The 12,956-nt window shown below is 31.5% G+C and overlaps 1 protein-coding gene across 1 annotated transcript in view; it reads right to left on the bottom strand.

Annotated features, from left to right (window-relative positions):
• LOC145303569 (inter-alpha-trypsin inhibitor heavy chain H5-like) overlaps positions 1-12,956 on the bottom strand; it is a 219,734-nt gene that overhangs the window by 25,853 nt on the left and 180,925 nt on the right. Inside the window, exon 10 of the mRNA XM_080145082.1 lies at positions 7,909-7,923. Coding sequence (XP_080001208.1) covers positions 7,909-7,923 — 15 coding nt within the window. The remainder of the gene's footprint in view (positions 1-7,908; positions 7,924-12,956) is intronic.

The raw sequence follows: 12,956 nt of genomic DNA, 5'->3' as shown, positions 1-12,956 counted from the left end.
ATCACAAAATCGCGATCTGAATGTTATTAAAATTAATGAAGACGAATTCGTTTTAAATCATTAAATTAGTTTGCCATTTGACAACTGTATGTAAGAAACACAGCGTCATTAAATAGTTTTGCGTAAAGAAAACAGCACTGCACCTAGTATTTTTTTTTATTACTTTCGAATGCGTATTTAACATTTTTTTTTTCAAGGGGAAAAATTGTAAACGTTCATATTAGAAATCATTTCTCCATAGGGCAATGTCAGATGAATATATATATATATATATATATATATATATATATATATATATATATATATATATATATATATATATATATATATATATATACACTATAATAATAATTAAATACCTAGAGACATTAGTGCTTCATCCTTTTGGGAGTTATCAGTGCAGGGCGTCACGATTAACGCCGGTCGAGAGATTCGAAACCCGCAACGAAGCTATCTCTAACTCCATTAGCAAGGACCATATCCATTCGGCAACCCGCAACCTCGTGAAGTATCGTTGAAATTTAAACATTTATTTTTAAACGTTTTTAATGTCTATCAGAGTGATCTAATCATTATATGATGATCTGCGCATGCGACCTTAATTGACCGACTTTATTTGCACTGTAATGTTCTCAGCGATAAGAAACGAGTTTCTTAAAGAGGCTTACATAATTATTTACTATAATAATTATTAAATACCTACAGACACTAGTGTTTCATCCTTTCATAATCATGTACTGTCAATAGTGGCAGGGGAAAATTGTCCAATATATATATATATATATATATATATATATATATATATATATATATATATATATATATAATTAAATAGGACCATTTTCCCTTGCCACAATCGATAGTATATATTTATAACTAAACAACAACACTTTTACATTTATCACTTACAGTTACTACTAAATGCATACATTTTCTTCCCGATTTGCAATTATTAATTTTTCCTGCTCTTCATACTCTCTCTAATACGTAATCCCACTGAGGGAGTAGCTGAGGCTTTCTCTCCACTTCAAATTACTCCTTTTCCTTACCCCAAACTCATCGGTTCGTTTTATTTTCGGTTACTTCTTCGTACGTAGTCGGTTCAGTATTTACCTTACACAAATCGCTTTTTAATGCATAATACATTGCAACTACTTTTCCGCTTTATAAACGTCCCCTTATTCTTTATCGTTTACCGGAATAGCAGTTTAGCCCGAACCTACCAGCTCGCTGTACATATTACGATGGCATACACTTTTTTCGAATAGCAGATCGTCACATAAACGAACGTCTAAGCTTGTTCCAACATGGCTACCTGGGCATATGACTACTTTGAAACCTTACAGTATTCTGCCTTATCATCATACTAACTTGGCTTGTTTAATATTGATTTCACAAACACACCCAGTCCACGTTTAGCGCCGACTCTATTCGATACCAACGGAACGTATTGTTTCATTCACTGTAATAGGATATTCACGGTGAATTATTTTCCTGCGGTACTTTTGTTTTTAATTCTTTTAATTTTTTAATATTACAACTAGAAAAAAATAAAATAAAAAACACACGCAGAATAAATCGACCTACTACAATTACCAGTGCGGGGAGAGAGTTGCTTTTCGTAATCTTTTTTTTTACTATAGTTTTTTTTCTTTTCTCTAATTGTGGTTGAGGGAGTCTCCGTTTATCCCGTCTTAGTAAATTGTTAAGTGAAAGTACACACTGTCACATAGCTTTCGAAATCATAACGTTATTTTTTCTACAGAGTGTGTGTGTTTGTATGTGTGCGACAGGTCAATTTTTTTGAGAATTATTCATGTTATTTCTGTTCTTTAGCATTAATTGTGTGCAGTACATTGTTGGATGGAAGTACGACATCAACAAGTAGAAACGTAGCTTTTCTTGCCTTTGGTAACAAGAGAGATATATCATCTTTCTTATGCTCCAATTTATCTCAATATACATATCAACCCTGACAAGATTTTACCAGCTCCTGGAACTGTTCTGTCGACTCTGCTATTTGGGAATATTTTACCAAAACTTTTACTCTCAAACTTTCAGGACTTTAATTCTCAAACTCAGTTTAATATTTTAGATTTTTAAACAACCTTAGTCTAAGGACTTGACTTAGACTTTTATAACATATTGAATACTCTGAATTTCTTAAAGCTTGAAGTTATCTTCCTTTATTTTTTATTTTTTTAAAAATAATTTTTCTATACTTGTTGTACTTATATTTTTTCTTATCTTCTCTTCTTCTTCTTCTTCTTCTTCTTCTTCTTCTTCTTCTATATATAAAATGAACTCATTTTTCACCCTGTGATTTTGACCTTATTTTCTTTTTTTCTTCTCTATCTATGACCTTAATAGGATGAAAAATCAAGACATTTCATGCAAATGTAATATGCACAAACTGCAGCACAATATCTGAGGTGTGTTATAGGCATATTACCTCTCTGTTTCATCGGTAATCGTAGATTCCTATATTTTTTCTGTCAAGAGTTCACTGCCAAAATCGGTTAAGATCAATGCAAGTAGTAAAATCTTTTCTCTTTAATAAATTACTCCTTCCACCGCCACCCATTTACACCGTTGCATGATATTTCAGAAAGGACAGTTACGAACAAACACCTGTTTCGGTTTTCTGTACTTCTTAGTTGCTTACAAAAACTGGAATGATATTTCACCGTGCATTTCCGTTCGATGCTTCCTATTGGGCGAAACGGACCACGCTTACTTTTACGTTGCTTAATTACCATTTATTTCCCAACATTTATACACACACACACACACACACACACACACACACACACATACAAAACAAGGATTCTTTCCATTTTTTTTAAATAAACATGTAATACATCATTTCCGTTTTATTTCGTTTTGTTCGATGTTTTTTCTGATTTCTTTTGAAAGTTTAATATCGTTTTTTGTATTATTATTAAAACAGGGTTATTACTTCGTTTATTCTTTACTTTACCCACGCTCCTCCTTACACACACACACACACACACACACACACACACACACACACACACACACACACACACACACGCCCCCTACAAACACTATGCAAACGCCGGGTACCCCCGCTAGTTATCTATATTTCCGTATTCCTTATTTATTTCTTTTACGTTTCATCTTTCTTCCATCTCCTTTTCTTCTTTATTTTCTATCCTTTTATCATTTATTAGTGGTCCCTATTTTTTTTTAACTATTACTTGGATGCTACCCGTTAATTTTTAATCTTGAAAATATTTACTTTTATTTTCATTGTTAATTTTTTAACCTTCTTTGCACGTATGCGTAATTTTTTCTTTCTAATTATATTCTAATATTTTTATTCTTGTATTTTATATCTCCTTTAAGATATCTTAATATATACTTCCTTCATTTCCAATCTAAATGTGCTTAATATATATGTTTTTATCTATATTTTATAATTTGTATAATACTGACCCTTGTCCTCTTCTGATAAATGCCATAGCCTACAGGAGTTTGTCTCTTTTATTCTTTCCATATTGATCTGATGACATAATAAAGTTATATGTAACTTTATTCCTCATGATTTATCTGATATATTAATTGCCCCCCTTAAAAGTGTTGAGCTTTCTCTATTTTTATAAGTTTGCTTTGTTAAAAATATATTCTTTGCTAGTTTTATATATATATATATATATATATATATATATAAAAAGTGGTTTTTGTTTTGATTTTTTAAACGATAGTAATGTTTATGTCTCCGCCTCGGAAACTGGTGTTTTTCTTAGAAAGTCGCCCAATTTTTATTTGGACGTATTATTTATTTATTTATATATTTATTATTAGGGCGCTGGACTGAAATACATAAGGTCCAAGGTTCGAATCCTACTAACAGTCAAGCTACGCTGAAGAGGAGTAGGACTCCGAAACACGCGTGTCCGTAGATTACTGTTTTTAAAAATAATATATATATATATATATATATCTATCTATATATATATATATATATATATATATATATATATATATATATATATATATATATATATATATATATATATATATATATATGTAGTGCCCAGAAAACTCGTACCGGAAAATCTCGTCCGTTTTTGCTAGATAGGAAAACTGGTCCCTTATTGAATAAATATCGATTGAATACACATTTTATGACTGTTCTTGAAGGAGATATTGTTTTTAAAAGGGACTACGGACTCCCATAATATTAAAAAAAAAAAATTATTTTTAACTCTTGTTTTAAAAAAATAAACATGATCACGGCGTCAAGACACGAAAAACGAAACCATGTATTTATTTTAAAAAAATACTTTAGTTTTAACACTTTTTGTGTTATTACGAAACAAAAATAAAAGAAAGAAAACACTTATTATCAAAGAAAGCAATTATTTTATTCAGAAGAATTAATTCAGTTTAAACAATTCTTGTGTTATTACGAAACAACAAAAAAGAAAACAAGTCATTATTTCGAGAGCCATTCTTAACATAGGGAGAGGAAGGTATCGTTTGAAAGTCATTTCGAGGGCGCTTTTGCAGTATGCACACAGCGGCTATTGTTGGGGGCGATAACTCCAATTTCTTCTTGGTAAAATAACACGGTAAATAAGTAACAAACAATTTTTTTTCCGAACAGAAAAATATTTGAAAACCAAAACATTTATTGTATAAAAATGTATCAATATATCTTTGTAAAAAAATTATTAAAAAGTCTCCGTGAGAAAATGTAATTTTAATAAAACAATTTTGTAATAAAAATAACATTGGATTTTTATAAAGTAAAATAGCTTTTTTTTTCGAACACATAAATAATTCAAATGAAACATTTTTCGAATCAAAGCAATTTTGAAAGATCAACAACAAATTAATAATTTAAATGAAACATTATTTTCGAATTAAAGCAACTTTGAATGGTTAACAACAAATTAATGCTTTAAATGTTGGGTTTTTATTACTATACACATAGATTCGAAAAACTTGTCCAAAAACAAATATATAACAAATGTTATCAAAGGAAAGATAAGTTACTTTTCTACCTAACTGGATAATTTTTTAGTGTTTTTATTTAATGTAAAATGTTTATTCAGCTGGAAAAACAGTCTTTACCGATGTATTTGAAAATTACAAATGACGCCAGACTCTCTGTTGAACACGGAAAGTTAGGGAAAAGGAGTTAAAAAAAAATAATAATATAAAAAAACTATACAAAGCTGACATATATTCGGCGGGTTTTTATTTTGATTATTGCAGATTTCGTATTTATTATTATATTATATTGAACCCAATATATAGTAATGATTTAATAAGTTAAAAAAATAAGTCATGTGCCACCACCGAGAATCGAAACCAAAACGTTTAGCTTACGATTTACTTTTTTCCTTTGACATTAATGCCTGACCTAGGAAGACATGTTTGCAGCAAGACTAAAAATTAAAACATGAACCAATAGCTACTAAGTTACGCATTCATATTCTTAATGCCGTCGTTCGACCATCACCTGGCAAATTCTATTTCTTTAATTTTCATAATTTTGCATTGTTTCGAATACCCTATATATTTACTTTCATGTCTCTAGATCAAAAACTGACAGAGGAGTTTGGTAGGAAAATATTTTAAACAAATATATATACGCATACATAAATATATATAGAAAGAGGTGTGTGCTTACTATAATCATTTTACGCAAATATTAAGCAAATTAATCCATGTACAAGATATGAGTATTTCAATATTCAATTTGGCTACGAGTATAGATATATTCAAACTATAGCTATATCATCCATCGTTGTCGATGAAGACAACAAACATCCATGTTTTTGGGCTAAGATCAGAGTGTACAATCTGTTCTAATTTTACACAACTTATCCTTTTCTCGTTCAATGACGGAGAAATCTTTCTAGACTGGGGCAATTTTTATGTTTGTGCTTATCCAGAGTGCCCCATTTTGGGGAGCTTGATTTCCCTTACATTAAAAACCGATATTGTGTCTAACTCTGTACTCCTCGGAAGGCAAGTAAATAGGAATATCACTGGTTTGCCAACTATAGTATGGGCTATGTAGGCAACATATATATATATATATATATATATATATATATATATATATATATCGTAATAAAAACAAACGTTATGACTAAATGAATTTATTTTGTCTTGTAAAGCTTACGGTAGTTTCTCCAAAAGTAACTTTAAATTTTGGATTTTTAATTTCGTCACTAGAAATCTACATATTGAGCTAAAAGATAGAATTATTTGAAATGAAATTAAGGTATTTTTGTTACAATATTTTTGCATATTCTTATAGCAAATCACCCTAAATCTTATTTAGACGAAAAAAAAATTTGATTCAAAAAGCTTTTAAAAAATATTTAATTGTTCATCCATCGATACAAAAATGGCGGTGAATGGTGTTTATATTTTTTGGAAATTTAAAATTTTAAATTCTATTTAAAATAGTAGAAAAAGTTTTATATTATTCTGCTTTTTATATGATAAAATGTTTATAGGATAAAATTTTTATAGGATAAAATTCAGGTTTTTATCTTTCTGGAAAACAAAAGTTGCTCAAGTATCAAGGATTTTAATAGATTTTAATTCGTTAAAAAGAAACAACAACATTTTTTTTTCATTTTTTGGTCGTGTCTACTGTAGATAAAGTTAACTCTGTACTCTATAACGTTAATCACAGCCTTTTGAAAATAGTGATAAATAAATAAAAAAATAGGATTATTTTACTACAAAAGCAGACTCCGCCCGCAGACAAAAAGGTACATAAAGAAATAAAATACCCTTTCAAAATATTAAGAAAATAAAACAGATATTCAAAGATAGCCACATTTCCAGACGCTTTCAATTAACATGAAAGAAAAAAAAAGTCACATCACTTCAAACCTAACGACTTTGCAGACCAATTTCATAAATAAATAAATATTGCGCCCAGCGAACACATGTTGAATACCGATTCTTGTTTGCCGATTTATGAGGTTGGTGACGTCACAATTTTGGAGTTTTGGGAAGTCACTTGTTAGTTTCTACTACTCTAAAGTTCATCCTGTCCAAGATTGGTAGCATCTGTGTAAAATGATGTTGGACAGTGGCGTGCAGAGGTCGGGTGATACACTGGTAGCCTGTGGACAGCTCCTTAATTGAATTCCACTACGAATCAAGTATATATACCTTACTTTGATTGACCCCTCACTTTCTTTTCTCAGCACCATCGCTCTCACAGACGCGATCCGGATCGTCTTAGCCTTTTCTTAGCGTGTTCCTCAGAATTGTTTGGTTCATTTCCCTGTTTCCTTTGTTCCAGCTCATTTGACTCGTTGGTCTAGCGGTCTTCATCAATTCACTATTCAGGTATCTCATTGTTTTCTGTGATTCTGACCTTTGATTTTGTTTTCACGAAAGCAAATCAGTTCTAAGTTAGACCATGACCAATATTTTCACCAAGTTTAGAGATGATTGGCCAAGCGATGTGGACACAAACAAACCAACCCGATCGAAAGCATGAGCTCCGGCATGGCGAAGGTAATTAAGTAATTTACAATTGAAGTAGAAAATCTAATTTAAAATGAATACATTAACTGTTATGTCTTTTACAGCATATCAACACTTTTCGATTTATTTGATGCCGAATCTAGCTATTTTGGTAAATACTTCAAGTTACTGATATTTTCAAATATGTAACAAATTCTATTTTTGTATACGCATAGCTAAAAGGTTAAATGGCTTTAAAAAGATTCGTTTTGTTTTTCGTTCGCAATCGAAACTGCCTACGTCACAACTACGTCACGACTGCGTCACGACTATTTCTAAAAAGCACCAGGTTTCTTAAATATGCTATATATTTCCAAACGGAAACGTTAACAGGTAAAATGATGAAAGAAAAAAAAAAAAAAAGAATATACTTACCACGTGCACCCGCAGCTGTAAATAAATAAAATGAAACACTCTTCATTATAGACAATAAGTAAAGACAAAGAATACAATAAGTAAAGACAAAGAATACATCTTATAACCGCATTTAATTCCAACAAATATTAAGTGGAACAAATATTAAGTGGAAATATCAAATTAAACTGAAGAGTTGAAAATGATCTATTAAGAACATTATCATGGGGGAAATATTCGAAAACTATGAGTATATAAGTACACTCACACACACACATACATATATCTATAAAAGTGAACGTGTCTGTCTGTCTGTCTGTCTGTCTGTGTACATTTCCCTACGCAATAACTCTGTCAAGTTTTAGTCTATAGACTCGAAATTTGAAATACCGGGTACTGAGATTTGGGAAAATCGATGTGACGGGTGTCAGCCAGAAATTTGGCTGTTAAGGGGTCAAATTTCAACGATTTGACCTTTAAGAACTCTACCAAACTCCTCTGACAATTTTGGGTCTAGACACTTAAAATTTTAGATATAGGTTCCTTGAACCTGGATCTAATTTAATAAAGTGATTTGAGCCCGAAACTATAAAATTTAAGGGGTCATAATAGGGGTCAAATTAAAAAAAAATTTACTCTTTTTTTTTTTTTTGCTCAGCATACACCTCCAAACACCCGGGCAACGCCGGGCTGAAATGCTAGTATACATATATATCTATAATATAAAGGTGTGTGTGTGTGTGTGTGTGTGTGTGTGTGTGTGTGTGGTCACGAATAGGCTCCTATATGGTTGACTATTTTAAAAAACTGATTACATATAATGATAGAAGATGTATCGAGACACAGGAATGAGTATGCTTAATCTGGCAGAACGGTGGTTCATTAAAATTGTGGGGTCTGCGTTCGCGCCTGGTTCACAAAGTATGGAAATAAAAAATTTAAAAATTAAAAAAAAAAAAACGTTTACAAGTGTTTTTGATATAGATGTACATAAGAATACTTTGTTTTAACTTAAATAGGGATGGTATAATAAAATTGTGGGGTCTGCGTTCGCGCCTGGCCTCCATGGAATGGAAATAGGCATACATTTTAATAAAGACTTTTCATATCTATCTGCGTAAGTATACTTTGATAATTGTTTCAGTTTGAAGAAATATGCTATAATAAAATTATGAGGTGTTCGTTCGCGCCTGACCTCCATAGAATGGAAATATGTCACAAAGTTTAACAAGGTTTTTTTTAATATAGATCCACAGAATATTGTGATAAGTGTTTCAGTGTGAACAGGTATGGTATAATAAATTATGGGGCTTATCTATTTTATTTTTACTTTCATCATATTTTGCTTTTGTTTTGATACCCCCAAATTCGAAGCTATCTCTTTACAACCCCTCCTTTTCATAATCTATCATACTTTCATAAATCAGAGTCCATTTTCTGTAGGCTGTTTTTGAACCCAGTCAACGACGGGTATTTTCGCTTTATTGCAGGTCAATATTTTTTTAATTTTGAAATTGCTATGAAACACAGAGAAGTGAAATTTGGTATAACACTGAAAGAAGTTGACTTATTTCCCTGATTTCCCTGATTTTTGTAGAATTTGAACAACTATTTTGAAAGTTATGCTAATTTTTCTATTGTTTGGCAATTTTAAGTGTGTATCACTTTATTGCAAGTGTCTAAAAATGTATATTTAAAAAAAATGTATATTTGAAAATAAAATGTATATATTAAAAAAAATGTATATTAAAAAAAATGTATATTTAAAAAAAATGTATATTTTAAAAAAATGTATATTTTAAAAAAAATGTATATTTTAAAAAAAATGTATATTTTTAAAAAAATGTATATTTAAAAAAATGTATATTTTTAAAAAAATGTATATTTTAAAATAAAATGTATATATTAAAAAAAATGTATATTAAAAAAAATGTATATTAAAAAAAAATGTATATTTTAAAAAAATGTATATTTAAAAAAAAATGTATATTTAAAAAAAATGTATATTTGAAAATAAAATGTATATATTAAAAAAAATGTATATTAAAAAAAATGTATAAAAATGTATATTTAAAAAAATGTATATTTTAAAAAAAATGTATATTTTAAAATAAAATGTATATATTAAAAAAAAATGTATATTAAAAAAAATGTATATTTAAAAAAAATGTATATTTAAAAAAAATGTATATTTTAAAATAAAATGTTATATTAAAAAAATCTAAATTTAAAAAAAATGTATATTTTAAAATAAAATGTTATATTAAAAAAATGTAAATTTAAAAAAAATGTATATTTTAAAAAAAATGTATATTTAAAAAAAAAATGTATATTTAAAAAAATGTATATTTAAAAAAAATGTATATTTAAAAAAAATGTATATATTAAAAAAATGTATATTTAAAAAAAATGTATATTTAAAAAAATGTATATTTAAAAAAAAATGTATATTTAAAAAAAAATGTATATTTAAAAAAATATTAACCTGCAATAAAACGATACACAAAGATGAGAGATGAAATTTGGCCGATTATTAGTGCTTGGGACAATATTGAAGATTTGATTTTTATGCAAGACTAACCTGGGTGCCCGGCGTTGCCTGGGTGTTTGGAGATGTGTGTTGAGCAAAAACAAAACAAAACAAAAAACAAAAACAAAAAACAAAAAAAAGTGGTAATAAGCAGGAAGGTTCAAACCCGTGAATGTGGAGAGAAGTGTTAAAAAATGGTAGTGATGTGGGGAGGAATCCACAGTAGGCAACCAGAGTGAAGAGAGGTGTTGAAAAAATACATATGATGGCAGCAAACTCGTTCTCGAGTATTGCCATTACTTAATACATCTCTGGCTCAAATGAGGCAGACATGAGCGCCACTAGCGGCATGTGCCGGACAGTCACTTCTATGAACCTTCTACAGTCCTGCACATCTGCTGATGACTGGGTCCAGGCTGTAGTGCCCTAAACACCTGCCGGTTCAGACCTTAGATGTTCCAGAGCCTTTATTGCCACTGATGCCTAATGACGGTCAATGGTCCACATACATACATACACACACGTACACACATACATACGCATACACGCACATAAACATACATATCTACAAACATACACACATTTATACATACATAATACACAGCACACATACATACACATGCATGCATATACATACATATACATACACACATGGACGCACATATATATACATATGCATATACATGCATATGCATACACATATATACATACACACATATACATACATATGATGGCAGCAAACTATGAACCTTCTATAGTCCTGCATATCTGCCAATGACCGGGTCCAGGCTGTGGTGCCCTGAATACCTGCCGGACTAGACCTTGGATGTTCCATAGCCTTTATTTCCATTGACGCCCATACACGCATCAGTCCTCATTGAGTGTCTGTTTGCCATTTTAGGCTACAGCAAGCCTTTTTGTTCTTCAAAACGATACCAATCTCGTGAAAATTCGTCGCCTCTGTCGAAAGTTTAAGACATACATACATACATACATAATGATTGTAAAGTCTTATCAGACGAGTGCCATTCCCTCAGATACTTAAAGTCCATGAGCCCCAAAATGACTTCCATCCCAACAGGACCATTTTTATAGACAAATGCCTGAGTGAGTATCTATACACAGATGTTACATAGTCTTAACTTTGTACGACAGCTAAGTCTCTCTCTCTCGGTTCAAAATGTTGAGATTCAGCAACAAGCAAGAGCAAGATTGCCAGAACAAGTTAAACTGCAGACCAGCTTAATGTGGGTACTGGTCTCCCGTTTTATGTTTTTTTAAATCAGAGATTTGTTTCTCCTAGAAGGTTGCCTTCACCACGGCTTACGGGAGCCCTCTCCACCCCAACACACACATACATACACACAAACACATACGGTGCTAGTTGGCCGTTGACCCCGAAAAAGAGTTCATTCGCCCTTTGAAAGGTCTTGTTTTTAATTCTTCAGGAAGACTAGCCACCCTCCCCACCAAAAAAGTCTGGTGGAGAAACCAGTTTAGTCGCCGGTGACCAGACCATGAGGCAGGTAGTACTGGGTTACATGGTACCAGTAGATATGACATGACCTGACTATAACATACATACATATATGTATATGATTGCAACGTCTTGTCAGACGAGTGCCACTCCCTCAGACATTTAAAATCCATGAGCCCAATTGTCTGAGGGAGTATCTATACAAATATGATGTTACAGAGTCTTAGCTTTTTACGACAGCTAAGTCTCTCTCTCGGTTCAAAATGTTGAGATCCAGCAACAAGCAAGAGCAAGGTTGCCAGCAATAAGTTAAACTGCAGACCAGCTTAATGCGGGTACTGGTCTTCCGCTTTATGGTTTTTTAAATCAGAGATTTGCTTCTTCTAGAAAGGTTGCCTTCACCACGGCTTACGGGAGCCCTCTCTACCCCAATGCACATATACACACACACAAATATACACGGTGCTAGTTGGTCGTTGATCCAGAAAAAGAGTTCATTCGCACTTTGGAAGGTCTTGTTTTTAATCCTTCAGAGAGACTAGCCGCCCTCCTCACCAAACAAGTCTGGTGGGGGAACCAGTTTAGTCGCCGGTGACCCGACCATGAGGCAGGTAGTACTGGGTTACATGGTACCAGTAGCATTTGACATGGCCTGACATAACATACATACATACATACATACATACATGCATTTAAACAGACATGTGATATTTATATTATAGATGGAGCTGAAATGACAGCCAACAATGGTCAGCGCTTCATGATATACATCTTCATATCCAGAGAGCTGCAGACGACGGGCGCTGTATGTGCTTTTTTTTTCTTTCTTAAATATCGTGTCCTTAACTCTCAGGCTGCTAACCTTTCTTTTAGCCACCTCGATACTTACATTTATTCATGTTATTGAAGAAATAATGAGAAAAGTACTTTCTTTTTATGAAAACAACGTGCTCGTTACTGGAACTTTGTAACAGGTTATATCTTTCTCCTGTGACACCATATTTAATGTAACGACGTGTTTGCCATTGAATATTTATCACGTAGACACCGTTTTTAACATCG

The sequence above is a fragment of the Euprymna scolopes genome, chromosome 19 (assembly GCF_053919585.1).
Source record: "Euprymna scolopes isolate OS-2025 chromosome 19, ASM5391958v1, whole genome shotgun sequence".
In the NCBI taxonomy this organism is placed as follows: Eukaryota; Metazoa; Mollusca; class Cephalopoda; order Sepiida; family Sepiolidae; genus Euprymna; species Euprymna scolopes.
The sequence above is the reverse complement of the archived record's forward strand: the minus strand, read 5'-3'. Positions and strand labels throughout refer to the sequence as shown.